Source organism: Protomyctophum parallelum (assembly GCF_964188405.1).
Source record: "Protomyctophum parallelum genome assembly, chromosome: 15".
NCBI lineage: Eukaryota > Metazoa > Chordata > Actinopteri > Myctophiformes > Myctophidae > Protomyctophum > Protomyctophum parallelum.
The window spans coordinates 37941248-37963827 of record NC_139710.1 but is presented as its reverse complement, the minus strand read 5'-3'; the positions used below and the strand labels follow the sequence as shown (position 1 = coordinate 37963827).

The 22580-nt window shown below is 42.9% G+C and overlaps 1 protein-coding gene across 2 annotated transcripts in view; it reads right to left on the bottom strand.

Moving 5' to 3' along the window:
- Positions 1-22580, bottom strand: part of LOC310872372 (breakpoint cluster region protein-like) — a 159873-nt gene that overhangs the window by 77051 nt on the left and 60242 nt on the right. The window contains exons 15-23 of one of the 2 annotated variants that reach the window (XR_014570377.1): positions 22330-22427; positions 20965-21096; positions 16483-16542; positions 16187-16296; positions 9285-9424; positions 8685-8819; positions 7580-7685; positions 4797-4959; positions 1851-3318 (exon numbers count right to left, since the gene is read on the bottom strand). Coding sequence is in view for 1 of the 2 variants with exons in the window: in XM_083784177.1 (XP_083640303.1) it covers positions 3229-3318; positions 4797-4959; positions 7580-7685; positions 8685-8819; positions 9285-9424; positions 16187-16296; positions 16483-16542; positions 20965-21096; positions 22330-22427 (1034 nt within the window). In the remaining variant the exon portion in view is untranslated. Of the gene's footprint in view, positions 1-1330; positions 3319-4796; positions 4960-7579; positions 7686-8684; positions 8820-9284; positions 9425-16186; positions 16297-16482; positions 16543-20964; positions 21097-22329; positions 22428-22580 lie in introns of those variants that run through there. The other variant, XM_083784177.1, reaches the window with a different exon arrangement.

Here is a 22580-nt window from a genome sequence, read left to right as displayed (position 1 = left end):
CGCTATAACAGGCCGTTCTGGAAAGTTTGGGGCAGAGGTTCATGGTTGGCATCCAGGGAGTGTGTGTGCAAAATTTGGCATCGACCGGGTTAACGGTGGCCGAGATTAGCTGCTCACGGACGGACGGACGGACGGACGGACGGACAGACGGAGTGCAAAACATACTCTCCCCCATGCCTTCGGCTGGTGGAGACAAAAACTACGCCTTTTGCTGCTCTGAATCTGTTCTTGAGAGATTAGGCTATGACAAAACTTTAAGGATAATTTAAGCCTCAATTCTGTAATTAGCAGATACCAAGCATGAGTGTACCTATAGTGCATTGGATTACCTTTTTTCTTTAATTTATTCATCATTTATTCGGCATTTGAGCCACGGACCACCATTTGATGACAATTAGCCTCTCAGACCCAAACTAAAGAATAATCTTTGATATAGTTTCATGCTTTATTGATGTGGCACTGGTACAGTACCATATAGGAGAAATAACAGGCAAACGTTGATCAAAATAACAATTATTCTACATTCTCTAATTGTGTAGACTTCTTGTAAATTAAGTTATGCAGATGTTTAAAAATAATTGAACTCTCAAGAGTTTAAAGGTCTATAGGGGCCCATTTGGTTACCAACACTCCATCATTTAGCTGGGGGCCTGGGGCTCATGGACCACTGGTGGGTGGTCCCCGGACCACTAATTGTCTTTTGAATCGTTTTCATTTAGTTTTAGTCACATTTTAGTCACCTGGAATGTTTAGTCGACTAAATGTCATGCGATTTTAGTTGACTAAATCTACAGTTGATTTAGTCAACAAAAATGTATTTTGACGGGCCTTGATGCCGTCGTAATGGCAGATTTTACACTTAGCCAATCTACAAGCTCACGTGTCGCGCTGCGACGCGTGTAGATCTGCTAGTCATCATGCAACCAAGTGTAAAATGACTTATGCTGGATCTCTCGTCCACTAGTCCCTCCCTAACATTTTAGTCTAGTTTTTATCTGTTGACGAAATTGTCAATACATTTAGTCTTAGTTTTAGTCATCATGGCTTAGTTTTCATTTAGTTTCCATTTAGTTTTAGTCAGTGAAAAAAGGTAGTCGACGAACATTTTTCGTCTTCGTTTTAGTCGACAAAAACACTGTAACCTAGGACAAAAATGGGAACCAATGATCTTTTATAAAAGACCAACAAGCTTGAACCTTTGGGCAACTCCAAAGAACCTGCTTCAACTATTTTCAATTAATAGCTTTTATTTTGGTTTGTAAACTGCAATAGAACACAGACTGTGTTCAGAGGACAGAGGAATAAGGCAGCACAAGATTCATATGTAATCAACATTTTTTTATTTACATGAATCATACATCATTTGGTAGTGCTATTCTTGTATTAAGGAATCACAGGGAGTTGTTGCTTAAATTGACATGAATCACAAGCGTTTTGGGTTATGGGAGTGTGCTATAAAGTGTCGCAGTCCCGCCCCCTTTCATGACAACGCCAGGCCCAGGAAATAATTCCCAATGCATTTTTCCCATAGACATTTCAAAACGTATTTATGTAAAGCCCTTATAAGCGTCGTACAAACCCAACTTGAGTTGTGACAAATCATGACAACACAATATTTTGGACCAAACAAATAATTACAAAGAAGAAAAACAACTAAAAGTGTTGTAACCTGCCGTTTTCTTCTTCTTTCTAATTATTTGTTCGGCCCAAAAAAATGTGTTTGTTTTCATGATTTGTCACAACAAGAGTTGGCTTCGTACGAGGCTTAAAAAGGTCTTTAAATAAATACTTTTTGAAAAGTCTATGAGGAAAATGAACGGGGAATCATGGGCCCTGGTAGGGGGCGGGACTGTGAAACTCTATAAAGTGGATGAATATTAGTTTCAACAGTTAATGTTTTGTGTTTGTTGGTTTCAACGGTTAATGTTTTGCTTTTCCTCAAATCTCTTCACTGAGCTTTGAGCATTTTCAATAATAGAGGCAACGACAGCAGGCAACAAGCAGTGTAGTAGGCCTATATGAACATACAGTAAACTCTTAGAACAACATCCCCTGATCCCTCCCAGGACACTTTGCAATGCTTTGCAAATCTGTGCCAAAACAGTGCTACAACATTCTGGAACATTAAATAATAAGCAACCTATAGTGTGTCCAGATGCTTTCATTTATGTGACGGCGGACTGTTTTTTGCCCTATCATGGTAAAACCCTAACTACCCCCCCCCCCCCCCCCCCCCCCCGAAGGAATGGAGTAAGCAGTACACAATATTTTGTTGTCCATATAAACCCAAGGACAACAATAACTGAAATAAAAAGTGACACAGGGAAGACGAGTACAAAGCAACACACAGCACAGAATACGTTCCATGATGTGTCTAAGGAAGGATTAGATTAGGTCTGGATAGCCTCTCTGGGGCATCGTGGTTCATAATTCCTGGAATTATTTGATCCTTGCTTGTGAAATACCCCCTCCCAAAATACACTCTCACTCTCACTCTCACTCTCACTCTCACTCTCACTCTCACTCTCCCTCTCTCTCTCTCTCTCTCTGGTAGCATACCACCAGATGGGCCGGCTGTGAGCTTAGTAGGGCAATGTACAAATTGTATAACAGAGAAATAAAAGGTACATTTTCAGGTCAACATGCCTGCATGTTGTGCGTCTCCGTCTCATACATTAAGTTTTGTACAAAATTAAGAGTGTTGTAAACATAATGAAAATGTTCCTATTGGTTATCAGCAGGGAAACATTGGCACATTTAAACTCAAAGGTTTCTGGGTGTAAATGAACATAAATGAACATGAATGAACATATACACAGATAAATATCTACCCTTCCATTCACTCGCCCATCCATTCAGCCATGAATGAAAAACAGCATGGAACGGGGGGAAATACTAAAATAAATTGTTCCAAATAAAACAAGTTGTAAATTACATAGAAACAAAACAAGGAATGATGTGTATTGACTATGTTTTTTCGTTTGCGAGACAGCAGATAAGTAAACAACAATACACCAATGCACATCAACTCTATAGTTGTGTGGCGTAGCCGTTTTCCAGTTAACAATGCGTGGCTGGTGCCACCTTGTGGCTGAACTGAGAAGCATCTTCGGTAAATCCAAACATTATATGGCTGCTCTCAGTAGCCTGTTCATTCAGCAGCAGGGATATACCGGTTCTGAGCTGGAAGGAAGCTCACCCTGTTTCCTTAACAATTCCAGGTTCGTGCTATACTTCAGTAGAGAAGAGAAGGCTCTGACGTTTGCTGTCGGGTGTTGGAATGCTCTCAAGTTGAAGGAAATACAGTAGGACTTGTACCTGCAGAGATAAAAGGAAAAGCACAGAGGATACATACATCATTTTAAATTACCTGCGTATCCAGACAACTATTCCACTATCTCCGAATGCTATATAGTGTTGAACTACACGTCCCGAGTCATTTGTCATTTCCGTTCACAAAAATATATAAAAGATATATTTATATATATATTTGAAATTTTCCATTTCCGTTAAGCAGCAAGCTATATTATACTTAGATAATTTTTATTTATATTAGAATACATTTGCGTGGCTGTAAAGACGAAACGGAAGTGGGGAGGAGGCTTCACATCCGCTTGATGTTTTACTCATGATCAGAGCTTCCGTTGCTCCAGACTGTAGTTTAATTTACTCATGATCAGAGCTTCCATTGCTCCAGACTGTAGTTTAATTTACTCATGATCAGAGCTTCCGTTGCTCCAGACTGTAGTTTAATTTACTCATGATCAGAGCTTCCGTTGCTCCAGACTGTAGTTTAATTTACTCATGATCAGAGCTTCCGTTGCTCCAGACTGTAGTTTAATTTACTCATGATCAGAGCTTCCGTTGCTCCAGACTGTAGTTTAATTTACTCATGATCAGAGCTTCCGTTGCTCCAGACTGTAGTTTAATTTACTCATTATCAGAGCTTCCGTTGCTCCAGACTGTAGTTTAATTTACTCATGATCAGAGCTTCCGTTGCTCCAGACTGTAGTTTAATTTACTCATGATCAGAGCTTCCGTTGCTCCAGACTGTAGTTTAATTTACTCATGATCAGAGCTTCCGTTGCTCCAGACTGTAGTTTAATTTACTCATGATCAGAGCTTCCGTTGCTCCAGACTGTATGACAGAAGGCGGAAGCGGAAGCATTCGTCTGGCAACAGCCTGGCAACACGAGACTAACACCAGTGTCATGTTTGTTTGTTTTTTCTGTTTAATTCAGTTTTATTGAAACTATGTGTCAGGAGATACATTATACAATCAAGCAAAAATGAAGAGATTCATAATACAAACACGGTAAAGAACAAATACATATTTATCATAAAATCTAAATAGTTGATGACAGGGACGTGCACACAATCCACACATAGACATCAAAGGGGGCTTCAGCCCCTGCCCTTTTATACCCGTCTGTAAAACAACTACCCTTTCCAGACCACAAATGCAGCATTTACTATGGTGAAAGAAATGCTAATGCCACTCCTTTCCTTGCCATACCGGAAGGCAGCATTCAGGAGAATAGCTTTTTTCCCCCTTCGAAGTATCCTGAACTTGAACACAGTATTTTGCGTTGAACAAACTTGTTTAGAAATCCATGTCGTATACACCGCATCTCCACTAAGTAAAGAGTGCTTGCTGGTTGCGCCCCGAAAACATCTGAACTACAAGCTCTCAATGCGTCACGCTGTGACGCGTTGCGAGCTTGTAGATCTGCTATTTTTGGTTCAAAAGTGCCCTCTCCAACGCTCTCTGCACGTGCCTGGTTGACGAACCTTACCTGAGACATAACTTCCAAGGACCAGCTGTCATTCATAGAGATGGGCTGTGTGGAACCGCTTAAGATCTTGCTATCTTTCTCCGAGGGACGGAGCAGCGTGGGACCAAAGACTGTGGCCAGGTTGTGGAATGACATCTTGTTCACGATCTCATTGTCAGCAATCCTATATGAAGCACAAAGCAGTGTTGATTTCGTCGACTAAAAACTAAGAGGAAAAATGTCGACTATATCTTTTTCACTGACAAAAACTAAATTGAAACTAAGACTAAATATAGTCAATTTCGTCAACAAATAAAAACTAGACTAAGATGTTAGGAAGAGACTAGTGGACAAGAGATCCAGTATAAGTCATTTTACAATTAGTTGCATGCTGACAATAGTCGATCTACAAGCTCACAACGGTTGTGGGCTTGTAGATCAGCTATTTTCAGCAAGTGTAAAATGAGCCATTGCGACAGCATCAAGGCCCGATAAAATACATTTTAGTCGTCTAAATCAACTGTAGATTTAGTCGACTAAAATCTTATGATATTTAGTCGACTGAAACTAGACTAACACTAAGACATTCCCCGGTGACTAAAATGTGACTAAAACTAAATGAAAACTATTCAAGAGACTAAAACTAAAATCAAAATGTGCCGTCAAAAACAACACTGGCACAAAGGAAATTAACATTTTAATTGAACAGTTAACGGAAAAAAACTAAAAACAGAAGAGGCTATTGGAGAAGCTGATCTGGAATAAAGACACATGATCTGATGCAGGACAATGCTACTACTGTAGGCCTATGACAGGAAGAGACAAGATCATGACACAACATCTTAGTGGGCAAGTATTGGGGAGAACAGTTCATTTGGTTAGTAGTAGAACTGGTAGCAATCGTCCCAAGCATCGTCTGGTCGAAGGACCAGATTCTACTCGTAAAGTTGGATTCTTCCTAATTGGCTAATTGCACTCAGACAGTCTTTGCTGCCAACACACCGTGAGAGGCCTACAGCATTTTCTTTGTTGCTTATTTGAACACAAGCTTGTTTCCCCAGTCCCCACCACTGGGTAAAATAGCTGAAATGCGGTAGTTTGCGGCAGTGGCATACATACACCCTACATTAAGGTATGTAGGGTGTTTTTGGGTGAAATTGGGACTGAAAATATACATTTCCACCGTTGCCTCATCCCATTTAAATATGAAAGGGAGGTTAACTAGTAGTTTGTTCAAACAATGGGTTCAGGGCCAGGGGTTCAGTGTGTGTGCACAAACACGGGCACAAACACAAACAGAGCCACGAGATAGAAAACCCATTGGACTAAACCAAATTATAAAACAGCAAAAGGAAAACTATCTGACACATTGGAAAGAAGCAACACAAAAGCAGAGTAAACTAGAATGCTATCTGGCCCTAAACAGAGAATACACAGTGGCAGAATACCTGAGCACCGTGACCGACCCACCAAAACAAAGAAAAATCTTAACTAGGTACAGACTCAGTGAGCACAGTCTCGCGATCGAGAAATGCCGTCATAGGCAGACCTGTATCCCGAGAGAAGACAGACTATGCACCCACTGCACACAAAATGAAGTGGAAACCGAGCTACACTTCCTAACCATCTGTCCATTGTACCAAGACATCAGAGACACATACTTCCCACAGATTACAACCACACACGGAGATTTTGAAAACATGACCAATGACAAAAAACTCCCATATCTGCTGGGCGAAGTACAACAATGTGCAAACACAGCAGCAAGATTTGTGAGTTGCTGTGATAGGAGAAGGATATCAAATGGAACACAACCACCCTAAAGACTAATCATTGTGTATATTCCTGCACTATACCTGCATCGAGTGATCTTGGTACATAGAATTTGATCTATTGAAGATTCTGACCTTCAAATGTACATCATTTTTGTTCTGATTGTATTGCTGTATTGTTGTATTGTTCTTTCTGCTTTGGCAAGGTAAACGTATGTTTTCTCATGCTGGATGGAAACGGGGGCGTCAGGAGGATTTAAGGAGATGGAAACGGGGGCGTCAGGAGGATTTAAACAATCAGAATCTCAACTTCTTTGCTGCATATCTTTGCTTCTGGGAGGGGGGGGGGGTCCCTGGAACTACATATTTTCAGATGGGAGTCCGTGGCCAATTACATATCATTGTTGGGGTCCTTGACATTAAATAGTTTGAGCACCACTGATATTTTCAGAAAACTGAAAAACTAGAAGGCATTTTGTAGAATCTTGTCTCAAGTCTAAATGCATTCAGAATCTCAACAATTATAACTGTATTGGCACGGAAGAGGCAGAGGGGGAAACGGATAGGTGTAGGAGGGGTGTCAAGGCCAGTGTAGCCTCAGGGCATAAATCATTATCTTTTTGAGGGGGCATAAGGCCAAAATGAAGAGGCACAGAGGTCATGACCTTTCACGACCTCCATGAAATTCCTGCCCTGCAGGGACAGGCACGTACACACACGTGCACAGACCAGTGGTCCTCAAAGTGGGGTCCGGGGACAGCCAGGGGTCCTTGAGGGGGTTCCAGGGGGGTCTTAATTCATATACAGTAGCGATTTGTAGTAACATGAATCACCGTATCCCAATTTTATTCTTATTGATATAATGATATTCAAAAATAGCCAATCTACAAGCTCACAATGGCGATTGTAGATCTGCTATTTTCGAATTATATATTTTTTTTATCTTGAAAAATGTGGACGAATTTGAAATAAATGTGACAAAGAAATCAATTCGGAGGTCCACAATAGCGCTAATGAAGTGCTGTATTTTACCTCTTTAAGTGATCGAGTAGGAAGAGGAAAGTGACCAGGTTAGGCTCTGGGAGAGACAGTAGTAGGTGGAGCATACAGCTCTCCTTGGCCACGCTGTCTGAAAGAGCTGGGACCAAAAAAAAGAAGACACATTTTAATATGACATTGACTGTAAAAGCACATGCAGACATATTGTATATTGATTGACCTAGACCGGTGCACGGCTGTAGAGCATCGAGTCGGTAACGATGGAGGTTGGGGATCCATGCCCCACCCGGCTATGCAATACCCGTTGTACCTGTCTGTCTGTTCTCCCATATATGGAGATTTCTGTATCTGTCTCCCTGTGTCCCTTTATTGCTATAATATGGAGTTCTGTGAAAGGCATGCCCAAATATGTTGTGATGTCAGAACAGGCCAGCTCCATATACTGTATGGACCCTGGGCAACGGCCCTGTCCAGAGGGCTTTTGTGGCGGTTCTGGACAACCGTGGGCCCGACCGACTCGACACCGGGCACTGCACTCCCTGTGGTGGGGTGTGGAACGCATGTGTCAAATTTGAAGTCGGCGGGGAGTTTTGTGGATTACTGATGTACACACAGACACATGGTGATTATAATAGATGACACAGCTCACTGGGTAGACTGAGCATCTCACGCACGCACGCACGCACGCACACGCACACGCACACACACACACACACACACACACACACACACACACACACACACACACACACACACACACACACACACACACACACACACACACACACACACACACACACATCCCTCATTTATCAAGTTTATTCTCAGTGAAAATTATATTTAAGAAAATATCAGATCTATAACCTCCCAACGAGTCACACTGTGTGTGGCACATAGCATATAGTGAGCTGTAGATCAGCTATTTGGGTTATTCATCATATGACAAAGTATATGGGTGTACTGTACGCGGTTAACCCATTCTGAGCGGGAGCGCCTTTTGGTGTTTTAAGCATTATGTTATACTTTAGCTGTTGAAAAATGGCAGATCTACAAGCTCATAGCGCAGCACCGAGTGCCGCACTATGAGCTTACAGATCAGCTATTTGTTTTTCTATTTAAAAATCCTAAAGCAACTTACCTATGCCTCCGGCAAAGTTGGGGTACAAGTCATCAGTGAACAGAGGCTCCGGCAGCTCGCGGAAATACAGCTTCAGTGTCCCAGCAATGGCATTCACGTCCATGTCTCGCATCATGACAGACACATCCTTATTGTCTGTAGAGAGGAATGATGATTAGTGGTATAATGTGGTTACTCGGGTGGTTTGATGCGTATGTCCCTGACACTGAAACACATCATCATTACGTCACAATCGTAAACCAATTATACCCTGGCATTGGTACATAATCTTCATCACGTCATGGGACATCTGCAGAAAACATACCTGCACGGTCTGCTTCCGTATATCCGGGGCCAGCATATGACGTCATATCATAATGCATTTTAAGGGACATTGGTACAGTACATATCTTCATCACGTCATGGGAAATATGCTTCGTAGCATGACGGAAAACATACCTGCACAGTCAGCTTCGTGCCAGCATCTGATGTCATATCATATGCTGGCACCTGACTGATAACATTACTTGCACGCTCTGCTTGAGCAAGTAATAAGATCTGGTTGCAAAAGGGGTGAAGCCACAAGCATACTTAAAGTAAAAGTATCTGAGATTAACTCACTTGAATCAAAAGCAGCCTTCAGGGCCTGTATGTCGGTGGCCACTCCAGACACTCTGTAGATTCCCACCTCCTCCGTTCCTCTCCTCTCTATCTCTTCCACACACTGTTTCACTATGAGGGGCACTTTGGAGCGTTCTCTCCTGTAAGAGACACAAATGAGTAGACATGGAAAGGGTTAATGTAGATCAGAGGTTTTCAACTGGTGGTCCGTGGACCACTGGTGGTCCGTGAAGGTATTGCATGTGGTCCCTGGCCATGCATTTAGTATGTCTTTTATCGACCGCTAGTTGGGAAATGAACTAGTTCATTAAGTGACCTGGTGATGTATGATGACATCAATGTCAGTTACTGCAGGGAACTTCCACAGAAAGGGAGTTTGAATTTCAAGGTAAAGTGAACCGGATTGACTGGTTGAGTCTATTAGGAAAGGTCAAATGTGCCCATATAATCATGCAATCGCATGTGTCTGCCATCTATGAGTTTAATATGGAAGGTTAAGAGAACAGAGTAAGGGCAACCATGGGAAAGGAATAGCTCCGGACGACATATGAAAGTTTATTATTATACTGACTGTTAAGGGCTTGATTTAATTCACCTCAAATTAACAAATTTGATATTAATTTTTATATCCCCTCACCCAACTCAACAGTGGTCCCCAGGTTGATTCTTAGTCAGGGTGGTGGTCCCCAGGTTGATTATCAGTCAGCGTGGTGGTCCCTGGTTCATAATCAGTTGAAAACCCCTGATGTAGATCAACAATGTTAGTTGCATATCTGTCAAGTCTGGGACGTGTGGAGCGTTGTCCCAGTGTTTTTTAGTGAAGGTAATTCCAGCTTCCCCCTGCGTTGGTTCTATCAGACTTGCAAGCAAACTTTTGGTTGCTTTGAATGTGACCGGGAGCCAATGAAGGGAGTGGAGAAGAGGGGGTCGAGACAAGTGAGAATTTTGGCTGACCAAGCGAGCTTGGAGTGTGCATGCCGGTAGGCCAGTAAGGAGGGAGTTACAACTTAAGAGTCAAGTTTGAATATGACTGATGTGTGGATAAGGAGCTGGGCTGACGTCTGGTTGAGGAAGGGAGTAGGAGGTGGAATTTACTCTTTGTGTGAAGTCTGTGAAAAAAGTGAGTGAGTGTCCACATCCACATGAGATAAGCTGACACAATCCACAGGTCCATGAGGAAAAACAAGTAAAGTGACAAATGAAGGACTTTGACCTGTTTAATGCCTAAAAAGGAGGTAGGTGGGAACAGCAGAGGCGAGGGGGGGGGGGGGGGGGGGGGCGGGACTTTAATATGTGACTCTGTGAGTGCTGTAGCAGTGGGTGGAGACTGGAGACTGGAGAGTGGGTGGAGTTAGTCAGAAAGCAGAGCAGAGGACTGAGTCAAGTCATTGACCTCACAACCGTCGAATGCCAGCGAGGAAACGGAAAGTCCCAGACGGTAAAAGCGGGCTTCAACCGAACAGTGAACAACAGTGAGTTTTTCAAATAAAGATGTCGTCCGACAGCTTTTCAGCTGCTGCGTCAGAAAAGGAACAGATCTACCAGGCAGCCATGCTGAAGCAACCTGTGGTGAAGTTACACATACAAGGTATGTGCATGTTTTCATGTCACTGTACACTTTGATTTAATCTTCAACAGGAAGCACATGGAAGTACAGGAAGTACAGAAATGTTGTCGGTACTTAGTGGAGAAACGGAATGTGTGTGTATGCGTGTGTGTGTGTGTGTGTGTGTGTGTGTGTGTGTGTGTGTAGCGCACATCATCAGTCATGGAGAGAGAGAGAGAGAGAGAGAGAGAGAGAGAGATGCAGAGATATGCAGTCAGGAATGTTCCAACGGCCAATCTCTGCCTGGCTGTTGCTGCTGCCATCATAAATGTAGAACATTATCAGAGGGTAATAATACAACACAGCTTGCATGTTACTCATTTTTTTAATCATTATTCATCCCACAATTTTGCAACCCATTTTTTCCACCCAGTGTCAATAACTTGCATGTTATTTTAAAACATTTTATTCATGTTTTTTTCCTCTCTCCTCATTCTCCATCCAAGATGTCTTTCCTGCCCAACTCAAACATACCTACTACAGAAAGAATAGACCTCTCAACCAACACCAGATAATTCATACAGGAGAGAAGCCCTATGCCTGTGACCAGTGTGGGATAAGCTTCAGCCAGAGCAGTACTCTAAAAAATCACCAGAGAATTCATACAGGAGAGAAGCCCTACGCCTGTGACCAGTGTGGGACTAGGTTCTGCAGGAGCAGTCATCTCAAAAGTCACCAGATAATTCATACCGGAGAGAAGCCCTACGCCTGTGACCAGTGTGGGACTAGGTTCAGCCAGAGCAGTACTCTCAAACGTCACCAGATAATTCATACCGGAGAGAAGCCCTATGTCTGTGACCAGTGTGGGATAAGCATCAGCTCCAGCAGTGATCTAAAAGTTCACCAGAGAATTCATACAGGAGAGAAGCCCTACGCCTGTGACCAGTGTGGGACTAGGTTCAGCCAGAGCAGTCATCTCAAAGATCACCAGAGAATTCATACAGGAGAGAAGCCCTACCGCTGTGACCAGTGTGGGAAATGGTTCAGCACGAGCAAAACTCTGAAAAATCACGAGATAATTCATACAGGAGAGAAGCCCTACGCCTGTAACCAGTGTGGGACTAGGTTCAGCCAGAGCCGTGCTCTCAAAAGTCACCAGAACTCATACAGGAGAGAAGCCGTACTACTGTGACCAGTGTGGGACTAGGTTCAGCCAGAGCAGTACTCTCAAAAGTCACCAGAGAATTCATACAGGAGAGAAGCCGTATGGCTGTGTCCAGTGTGGAAAATGGTTCAGCTGTAACAGTTATCTCAAACGTCACCAGATAACTCATACAGGACTCTCTAATGATGTCATGTAGTCAGATAGCTGGTAACACTGGTGTAGCTGATCTACAAGCTCCCTCGCAACACGTTGTGAGCTTGCAGATCAGCTATTTGTGCTGGTTAAAACACAATTCTGAGTATGACCTATGTATTTAATGGACATTACAGGATATCATTTTTTAATTCATAAAATGAAAAGTGCTTACTGTAGGTGTGCCTGTGATTTCTTTTCTATTTTTCATAATAAAAGTATTAACAAGAGCTTGTTGTTACTAAATAATGATAACAAATTATTGTTTACACCATAAACATAAATGGTTAAAGAGTGACACCTGCTGGATATAACACTAACTGCAGTCCTTCTCAAAGCTTTTCATCTCAAAGACACAGCTTGATATTGATCAGGACAAAAAAGTATGTACAGTACATACAATTGATATTCCAGTGTTTGTCAGGGTGGGGATCCCCCTGTTCAAATATATATATACGTTTCTTCTTTGGGTGGGGGGGGTACAGTATATATATATTTTTTCTTTTTAACTTTTTTCAATCTGCACCAAACTTGTCAAAAACACTGTTCAGATAAAACTAGTCTTCTAAAGATGCCAAAAAAGTACAATGGATGAGATAATAGTCGAGTAGAGGTTTATGATGATATATGATATGAAACGGTTAGAAATCAAAAGAAAATATTAAACATCCTCCCTATGGACAGAAATAGGAATAGGTGGGAGACCGAGTTGGGTGAAACATTTCTTGACGAGTGGTGGGATGGGGCTATTGATCGAGTCAACACATCAACATCATGTGCTAGACTAGGCCTTATTCAATTCAAAGTCTTTCATAGACTTTATTACTGCAAATCTAAACTTGCTACAATATATCCTGGAATTGATGATAAATGTGATAGATGTGCTCTCTCACCAGCTAATCACACACACATGTTCTGGTCTTGCCCCAAGCTGGTACATTATTGGACTAAAATATTTGAGATTGTCTGATATATTTGAGGTTCGTTTGGAGCCGTCACCCCAGATCGCTATTTTTGGGGTACCATCAGATTTTGAACTTCTAACCCAGAAACAGTCTAATATGGTAGAATTTTCCACACTGATAGCGAGACGTAGAATATTGTTGGGATGGAAATCCCCAACTTCCCCTTCTATAGCTATGTGGCTTAAGGATATTATGGGATTTTTAAAATTGGAAAAAATAAAGTTTACAATTAGAGGTTCAACAGAAAGGTTCTTTTCTAGCTGGCAACCATTTATTACCTACTTTGAGAATCTGAGAGTACTTCCGACAGACTAATTAAATCAATACTATGTGTGTTTTTTGCTTCCTCATGACGATAGAACTGTGTATAGAGGGTGGTGTATGACAATGTTCCGATTCAACACAATCTTTTCCATCATAACTTGTGACTATCTTTTGAACTCGAATAACCCAACTCATAATTGTATTTATTTTGTTTTATTTTTTGTTATTTATATTGTTTTTGTTATCTGTGCTTAAATTATTATTTTTGTATCCTACTGCTTATATTATATGTCAAATATACATGGTTGTTGTTTTTGTATGTCTGTACTCAATTATTAATGTTATTTTTTATATTGTTTTAATGATGACGATAACTGTGGGGGGAGGGATGGGGTGAGGGAGAAAATGAAAAAATAATGGTATGTTCAAACTGTACTAAATTGTTGAAATCTATTACCAATAAACATATATTAAAAAAAAAGACATCAAAAGAAAGAATATGTACAGCAGAGGCGAGGGGGGGGGGGGGGGCTTTGATATGTGACTCTGTGAGTGCTGTAGCAGTGGGTGGAGACTGGAGAGTGGGTGGAGTTTAGTCAGAAAGCAGAGCAGAGGACAGAGTCAAGTCATTGACCTCACAACCATCGAATGCCAGCGAGGAAAGTCCCAGACGGTAAAAGCGGGCTTCAAATTTGGACCATCAGAGTGAACCGAAGGAGACGTCACCAGATAACTCATACAGGACTCTCTAATGATGTCATGTAGTCAGGGATTAGGTAACACTAGTGTAGCTGATCTACAAGCTCCCTCACAACACGTTGTGAGCTTGCAGATCAGCTATTTGTGCTGGTTAAAACACAATTCTGAGTATGACCTATGTATTTAATGGACATTACAGTATATCATTTTTTAATTCATAAAATGAAAGTGCTTACTGTAGGTGTCCCTGTGACATCTTTTCTATTTTACATAATGAAAGTATTAACAAGAGCTTGTTGTTACTAAATAATGATAACAAATTATTGTTTACTCCATAAACATAAATGGTTAAAGAGTGACACCTGCTGGATATAACACTAACTGCAGTCATTCTCAAAGCTTTTCATCTCAAAGACCCAGCTTGATATTGATCAGGACAAAAAAGGATGTACAGTACATACAATTGATACAATTGCTTTTCATGTCAAGGACTCATAAATCAACATTTATTAGCCTGCTAAGTTAACATACATCTTGAAAAGATATGCCAAGGACCGACATTAAGGACCGCCATGAGAGAAGGTTTTTATTACGGTTCTAGCAGTGATTCTCAACCATTTTCATTTCAAGCAATCTCAGTTGGACCCCAATTTATATCTTAAAATCAATGTTAATTCTCTGAGAGTGTACAAATGGATAACGGGTCCGTTTGGTTCCATTTGTACACTCTCTGAGTTACAGACCCGTAATAGTCCATTTGGTTCCTAATTATCATTTACTGTAGGTGGGGACCCCCTGGAACTCCCTCATGGAGCCCTAGGGGTCCCCGGACCCCACTTTGGGAACCACCGGCTTACGTTAGAGCGGGGGTTCTCAACGTTTTTGGCTGGGGACCCCCGGAAATGCTTTGGCCATGTCTCGCGAAATGTGGAACGCCCTACCAACAGCCTTAAAGGAATGTGAATCTCTAATCTCCTTCAAAACTGCGACACGGGGCGGCTCACGGGAACCGAGCCGGCAACCTGGGCGAGTTCCTGGGGACCCCCCGGGGACCCCCCTACATGGTAACTGTAATTTCTCGAAGATTATTTCCAAAAAAAAGTACAGTGAGCTACAAGCTCAAGTGCGACGTGTTTGAGCTTGTAGATCGGCTATTTTTTGCTATATTTGAATATTGAAATTCTGAATACGTTTTTGCTATTTTTGAATTGGAATCCTGAACATTTTATTTAATTTCAAATGCATTTAGTTATACTTATGTTAACTACATTGTACATAAAAAATCACACACGTGTGAACTGAGTGGTGCAATTCCCCCCCCCCCCCCCCCCCCTCTCTCTCTCTATCTCTCTCTCTCATTAGAGTCACTACCTCTCTCACTCTCTCTCATTAGAGTCACTACCCCTCTCACTGTTTCTGGCGCCCCCTACTGCTATTTTTAAGTCACATACTCATGCTCACACAGACACACAAACAAGTACGAGACACACAGACACACAGACACACAAACACGTACGAGGACATTGCAAGCTGGTTGTAGGAGTGGTTGCACCACTCAAAAAGGCAATAACATTGTAATACTAGCCATTAAGATACGAATATGGAAGTGATTAAAGCGGGTCATGTTTGCATGTTTGGAATTGTAACAGCAGAAATAAAAATAATATAAATCAGTATTCCGATATTAACCTGAGGGCCGCATTAAGTGAAGGTGGGGGCCGCATGTGGCCCCGGGCCGCCAGTTGCCCATGTATGGCCTAGATCAGCGGTGCCCACACTTTTTCAACTTGAGAGCTACTTTCAAAATGACCAGATGGACAAGATCTACCCACCGGAATAAGAAATACTATGCCATTGCTGAAAATAGTTTAAATGTACCTTATGTACCTAAGAATAGCGGAGCTGGCATTACATATAAGAAAGACAAATAGTTATTTTTATATTTCAATTACTAAATATTCTTTAGAGGTCATGTGATCTTTTAGGCACACCTGGTCTAGATATTATTCTAGCTCATGAGCATGCTCCCAGTATTACACACAGCTGGTACAAGATCAAGATGTCAACTCACTTTGTTACGGCACTGATTTTCACTCCAAACACTCCCGACTGTTTCCGCGACGGCATTCTCTTCAGGCTAAACTCTCTGCTGGTAAACTTCATAGACAGCTTCACCTCAACCTGAGGAAGCACAAAGGAGCTGATGGTAAGCAGCAGGTATAAGGTTGGATTATAGCTACCTGTGACAGTCAGGTTACAACTTAAACAAGTATCAGAGTGAGTGGAACACACAACACAAGGACACTAGGATCGAGCAAACAGAGGGATGTATAAAATATATGTAAGTAATGTGTATATAACACCTACCCCGTTCATGTTGATAACCATCCTCTGCCAGTCTTTGTTCTGCAGGCTCTGAGGATCCAACTGGAAGACATTACAGAAACACTGCTCAAAACAGACTCAATTCAACCGATTTGAGATGTCGATTCTCCAAAACAATAGCAAATATTTAGCCCTTAATTGATCGGTGCCTTACGAATACAGAGGGTATTACAATAGACTGGGTATGTGCGTGGCATCAACATCATACAGTACAAGTTATGCAGGAACGCCAATTGAGTGGCAAACAACTACCCCTATTGGTCGTATTATAATCGGGGACTAGACTATTTGGCAATCAATGTTCTTTTTCCACAAATGAGTCTTGGAAAAATGGGGGTCGTCTTATATTCGGCACAATACGGTACTTTCTGCCTGGCCTCGACAGTACACTTGTGCACATTTGTACACTCTCAGAGTTAAACTAACATTGATTTTACACTATAAATTGGGGGTCCCAGAGATAGAAATGTCGGGGGGGGGGGGTCCGTAGACTAATGCATGTCAAACTGGGGGTCCTTGAAATTAAACGGGTTGAGAATCCCTGCTAGAGCCGTAAAAACCTTCTCTTATGGGGGGTCACCAGCATATCTCTTCAAATGGGGGGTGGGGGGTCCGCGGGCTGATTTAGTGTCCATGTGGGGCTCCTTGACATGAAACAGTTTGGGAACCACTACATTAACCCATTCTGACCTGAGATCAGATTCATACGAGGTTTCCACTGGACACACACTGGTCTGATTAAACTACGTTGAATTGATTGAATGATAATTGATTTCAGCTATACATTGCATACGGTACTAAAGTACAAAAGTATCGGCATCAAAATGTACTTAAAGTCCTAAAAATAAAAGTACTCATTGTGCAGAATGTGCCATTTCACAAGTTAAAAATGTGTACAAAATCTATTGAAAATAGCCGATCTACAAGCTCACAATGCGCCGAAATGTATAGGGTTGAAGTGGTTAATGTATGTTTTCTAGTAACTAGTAAATAAAGTTTTCAAATGATTGTAGTGAAGTACAAATTTTGGCTCTGAGATGCAGTAGAGTAGAAGTAAAAGTACTGGAAATTGGAAATACTCAAATAAAGTCCAAATACCTCACAATTGTGCTTAAGTACAGTACTTAAGTAAAAGTACTTAGTTACTTTCCACCACTGCTGTTTACCTTTGGCCTAAGCAGAGTGCTGCGGACCTTGTCCCAGAGTCGAGTCCCTATTATTGGGGATTTCCTGGGAGCCATGTCCCCCACCTCCTCCTCCTCCTCCTCCTCCCACACCTCCTTCTTCTCCTCCTCCTCCTCCTCCTCCCCCCCACACCTCCTCCTCCTCCTCCTCCCCCCCCTCCTCCCCCCCACACCTCCTCCTCCTCCCCCCACACCTCCTCCTTCTCCTCCTCCTCCCCCACCTCCTCCCCCCCACACCTCCTCCTCCCCCCCTCCTCCCCCCCACACCTCCTCCTCCCCCCCACACCTCCTCCTCCTCCCCCCTCCCCCACCTCCTCCCCCACCACCACCTCCTCCTCCTCCCCCCTCCACCCTCCCCCAACTCCTCCTCCTCCCCCCACACCTCCTTCTCCTCCTCCTCCCCCACCTCCTCCTCCTCCTCCTCCCCCCCCACCACCTCCTCCTCCTCCCCCCTCCTCCTCCCCCCCCCTCCTCATCCTCCTCCTCCTCCTCCTCCTCCTCTCCCCCCCCTCCTCCTCCCCCCCCTCCTCCTCCCCCTCCTCCTCCCCCACCCCCCTCCTCCTCCCCCACCCCTCCTCCTCCCCCCCTCCTCCTCCTCCCCCACCTCCTCCTCCTCCTCCCCCACCTCCTCCCCACACCTCCTTCTCCTCCTCCTCCTCCCCCACCTCCTCCTCCTCCCCCCTCCTCCTCCCCCTCCCCCACCTTTATTTATTTTTTAAGAGTTGTGGGAAAACATGGCGAGTTGTGAGTTGCATTTTTTTGGGGGGTCTTGTTTTAAAAACACTGTGGCTTCTATGGCAAATCTATCAAGACTTTTCTTTGATGTATATACTATACATAATAGAGTGACAGAATCGGTCTGGTGTTATTAACCCATTTAGGCCTGACATCGAAATTAAGAAAATGTCTTCTAAATCATGACAGTTTTCTGAAATGTTTCTACAGTATATCAGTGGTGCTCAAACTATTTCATATGAAGTACCCTAAAAATTATATGAAACTGGCCACTGACCCCCATCTGAAAATATGTTGTTCCAGGGACCGGGGGGGTTAAAAACCGATTAGAGTTAAAAACGTTCGCTCTGAAAGAACTTTTATTTTATTTTATTATGAGTATATGGGCACATTATTGTCTTGTTTTGGCTTGTGAGATTTGTCTTAAGTTTATCGCAAGATTTGGCTTGTTTTCGCCTCGGTTTGTTTGGAGGTGAGTTGGCTTATTTCTTTCACGAGAGTTGGCAACACTGCCCTCCTCCTACTACCCTCATTACCGACTCGCTCACGCTGATCCCCGTGACGACTGGTTCAGCATCAGGTGACCTACAGTACCAGTGGCGTGCACAGATATACACTAGGGGGTGCTAGAGCACCACCTGCCCCTCTAAATGTCTGTGCATGCCACTGTGCCCTACAGTAACCCACCCAGGATCCTCTGTCTGGAGCATACAACTGGCCCCAAAATATATTTGTAATATAATACGTAAGCATGACCAATAGACATGTGTCAGGCCAAAGTGTGTCATGAGTTTATAGAAAAAGTTGAATATAAACACATGGATACTCATAGAAGCCAAACAAAGACACTTTCACGCATTAGAAGAACCACAACCAGTACAAATAATTCAAAAGATGTAGCGTGCCAAAAGACATCCACTGTTGTTTCTCAGTCCTCAGCCTAGTATAGCCCCCCCTAAGCCCTATCGCTCACTTAAATAAATCCCTTCAAGATCACAATACCGTATCAATTAAGCCTAAACAGAGGAGAACATGGCACAAAAGGAAGCAAGCAGGTGATTTGCTTTTGAAACAATTTGTGCAGTCTTTGACCAGGGGAGATATTGCAATGACCCAATCATCCCTCTATTGGATGATCAAATGAGGGTCTCTCTCTCTCTCGTACTCTCAATTTGGAGTTGTGCCAGGAACTACATTTGGTAAGCGTGTGTCTCTCCTCTCTCCACCACTAATCCTCTGTCGCAACAGCCAATAAGCAGACACGGCTGAAGTGAGTGACCTCCCGGTGACCCCATAGCTCATTTTCAGAAAGTGTTGTCGAAGTCAACAGTGTCCACTTGACAGAGCGATGGTTGTAAGGCTGAGAGAAGTCCATTCATTACAAGTCAGGGTTGGGATGGTTTGCTTCCTTCTTGCAGATTGCATATTAATTGTTTAAAATCACATGCAGAAATCCATTCGAATGCCCAGTAAATTGTTTAGATTCAGTGCTTCATCTCTGCTATGTTTTGCTTGAAATGCAGAATGTGTATAATCATCTGTTATCTATGTGTTTACTCTCACTGGGTCGGTCGTAGTTGTAGTACTGTAAAGTACATCTCCCTTTGTTGGCCGGGTAGCTCAGTGGGTAGAGCTCATGTTCATGGGTTCGATCCCGGGGCACCGCCAACTCAGAGTTATGAGTAGCATGTGAAGAATACTGGGAGCTGATGGTAGGTGTGGCGCTCCACCTCAGCACTCCATCTCCCAGGGGTCTATAGTGCATTGTAACGGGGATAGACTCCATCTCCCAGGGGTCTAGTGCATTGTAACGGGGATAGACTCCATCTCCCAAGGGTCTAGTGCATTGTAACGGGGATAGACTCCATCTCCCAGGGGTCTATAGTGCATTGTAACGGGGATAGACTCCATCTCCCAGGGGTCTAGTGCATTGTAACAGGGATAGACTCCATCTCCCAGGGATATAGTGCATTGTTACGGGGATAGACTCCATCTCCCAGGGGTCTAGTGCATTGTAACGGGGATAGACTCCATCTCCCAGGGATCTAGTGCATTGTTACGGGGATAGACTCCATCTCCCAGGGGTCTAGTGCATTGTAACGGGGATAGACTCCATCTCCCAGGGGTCTAGTGCATTGTAACAGGGATAGACCCCATCTCCCAGGGGTCTATAGCGCATTGTAACGGCGTGTTACCGGCTGAGTCCGACTATAAGCCACTCCTAACCTACTTCTTCTTCTTCTTACTACATACATATCCCAATTTATTTTTTATGGTTAATGAAATCCTGTTCCATGTAATCCATTAACTTTCAGCCCTAGCAATATTGTTTTTCCTTAGCATGTTAATGAAGCCATTTACATTCGAAGCCATATATAAACAGCCCACTTCCCTAGACGCTTTTTTCTTTTTTCTTTGTGCAACCACACTAGAGTACCAGTAGGGGCAAAAGTGGCGCTGTTGTGCCAGAAACAGAGAGAGAGAGAGAGAGAGAGGCGAGTTGCACCACTCAGTTCACACGGGTGTGATTTTTTTTAACCAATACCTTTATCTGTCCCTTGGCCATGATCCGGTCTGTGTTCTCTCCGTCGTCTTTGCTCTGCTTGCTCTTGCTGTAGCACTTCTCGTAACACAGCAGCCGCAAAGTCTGAGAGCCCTCCAACTCGATCTCGAACTCCTGTACGGAGACAGATATGGTAGAAGGCATGTCATGTAAAAATAGAGTACCGCACAGACATTTCTCAACACATTTTTTTTGTTATATTGTGCAGCACTCCTATGCCCAGCTTTGTCCCTCCTTCCCTGTCTGTCTGTCTGTCTGTTTAGGGTATCAACAGGGGGCGCTGTTGCACCACTCACTTCAGACAGGTCTGATTTGTCCTAGTATAATGACAGGCCCACAAATATGCAGGCAAAAGGCTTGTGAAACGTGAATGCCCCTCTTCCAACACAACCCTGCTTCACATGAATCTTTGAGAATCATTGTGAATCATGAGGCTTTATCTTCTCCAGAAACTGAGAAGTTTTAATGCTAGTAAACACACCCTGAACATTGTCTATATAGATCACTCACTGAGAGTGTTCTCACTTTTAACATTGTGTCCTGGTTTGGGAATATCTCAGTTAGAGATAAAAACAAGCTCACCCAGGTAGTCAACCAGGCAAGTAAGATCATTGGACACAAACAATTGCAACTTCAGGACATATACAACCGCTCCATAACCAAAAAAGCAATTCAGATTTACAATGATTCTACCCACCCTCTTCGCTCTGAATTTGACTTGTTGCCATCGGGCAGGAGGCTTAGGGCAAAACTAGCTAAAAAGAAGGGTTACAAAACTTTGTTTGTGCCAATACTGCTGTGGACATTTTAAATAAGAAAATGTTTAAATAGTTCACCTAACTCCCACTGTTCATGATCACTGTTGCTGTGTCTGCATGTGAATGCATGTTATATAGTATTTTAATCTGTGTATTTTAAGTAATGTTTTATTGTTGTAACTGACTGCCGGTGTGCCAAAGATACATTTCCATTTTATGTAAATTGAATGGACAATAAAGTTTTCTTTATCTTTATCTTTTACGAATACAGTCGCAAACATTCAAACCTCACGTCTGTTGGCCACTGAGTCAATAATTCCACTAGGAGAGGGGTTTCCGTGTTCCCATTTTGGTATTATGTTATGCTTTAGATATTGAAAAATAGCAGATATACAAGCCCATAGCGCGCCACGGTGGCGCGCTATGAGCTTGTAGGTCTGCCATTTTTGAAAAATCAAAGAACGACTGACATAGAAACATAGCTTTTTCAGAAAACTGTCAGGATGTAGAAGACATTTTTAGAATCTGATCTCAGGTCAAAATGGGTTAAAGAGGGTCGGCCGTTCCGTCACCACTTTCACACTCTCACCTCGTTCCAGTTGGGTTCCGTCGAGTCTCTGTAAACGCGCGTCTTCGCTTTGTTCACAAAGTAACCAAAGGAATCCATCTCCAGAGTGCAGTACAGGTCTGATGGGAACAATATTATGGTTATGATGAGTAGTTGGAATGAACACAGCCGAGTCTGAATCCAGATCAATAACTGCTGCAACCCCATACCACTGGTCTGCAAAACAGGATGGTTTCAACTGTCCTCTGGAACCTTCATCATCCCTCACTCTA